Genomic DNA, 964 nt, shown 5'->3' on the forward strand with positions numbered 1-964 from the left:
GGTGGGGAGCCCTTGTCCCAGCCCCAGGCTGTTGCAGGTCAGGAACTCCTGGGCACGAGGAGCTGAGCTGGGCGGGGTCACGGAGGGCCACTGTCCTGGGACTCACCGATCCGCCGCTCTTCCAGCAGAGACTTGATCTCGGCAATCTTATCCAGGGCTTTCCGGAGGATGCTGGGGTGGGGAGGGGAGAAGGCTTGGGTGAAGCGCTTGGCTGCAGTGCCAGGCTGGGCTGCTTGGACCAATCGTGCTGCTGAGAACTATAAACACCAAATAGGTGCCGTTCCATCTTAAAAGCCTACGAGGCTGGCGAGGAAGCAGGAAGGCCAACACTCTGATCCCAGAGAGGGCCATGAAGCAGCTGACCAATTCGGAGGAAAGGCTGTGGCCTGACAGCCTCTGGAGACCCTATGGACAGAGCTGAACCCAGGGTCTGCCAGGGTGTGCCAGGAAACCAGCTCTGCACCACCCCGCCCCTGGTGGGGAGAAACCATCAGCACAGAGGAGGGTGGGCAAGGGTGGACTGTGTTTAAAGGCAAACCTCTGCATGGCCTTACAGCCCCAGGCGCTCAAGTTTAGCTTGTAGGTGGTCCCAGAGTGGCAACGCCCCTGCCAGATAAAGAAACCACCCCGCACAAAACCCACTTGTCAATTCCAACTCGTGGTGACCAGAGTGTGTCAAGGGGAACTCCCCGCAGAGATGAGGGGATGTTTAGTGCAACTTCTGTTGTCAATCAGGTGAAGGTTTACAGAACACACCACTGTTTTACATTCAACAGTTCATACACATCCTGCCTTTCCCAGCCCTCTGGACTTTGTCCTCAGGTAAATGCTGCCCTTTGATAAGGGCTGATGATTCTAACCCAAGGTGAGTTGGTCCGGTCCGCAGGCGGAGCGAGGCCTGGTCTTATGCATGATTTGGAATGTTGTCTCTCACACACACACACACACACACACACACACACAC

General features: G+C 56.5%; 1 protein-coding gene across 1 annotated transcript in view; it reads right to left on the reverse strand.

Annotated features, from left to right (window-relative positions):
- Positions 1 to 964, reverse strand: part of SGF29 (SAGA complex associated factor 29) — a 15,866-nt gene that overhangs the window by 2,337 nt on the left and 12,565 nt on the right. Inside the window, exon 5 of the mRNA XM_030884404.2 lies at positions 107 to 171. Coding sequence (XP_030740264.2) covers positions 107 to 171 — 65 coding nt within the window. The remainder of the gene's footprint in view (positions 1 to 106; positions 172 to 964) is intronic.

This window comes from Echinops telfairi, unplaced genomic scaffold (genome assembly GCF_000313985.2).
Source record: "Echinops telfairi isolate 266 unplaced genomic scaffold, ASM31398v2 ScPeMD7_5;HRSCAF=22, whole genome shotgun sequence".
NCBI classification, from domain to species: Eukaryota; Metazoa; Chordata; class Mammalia; order Afrosoricida; family Tenrecidae; genus Echinops; species Echinops telfairi.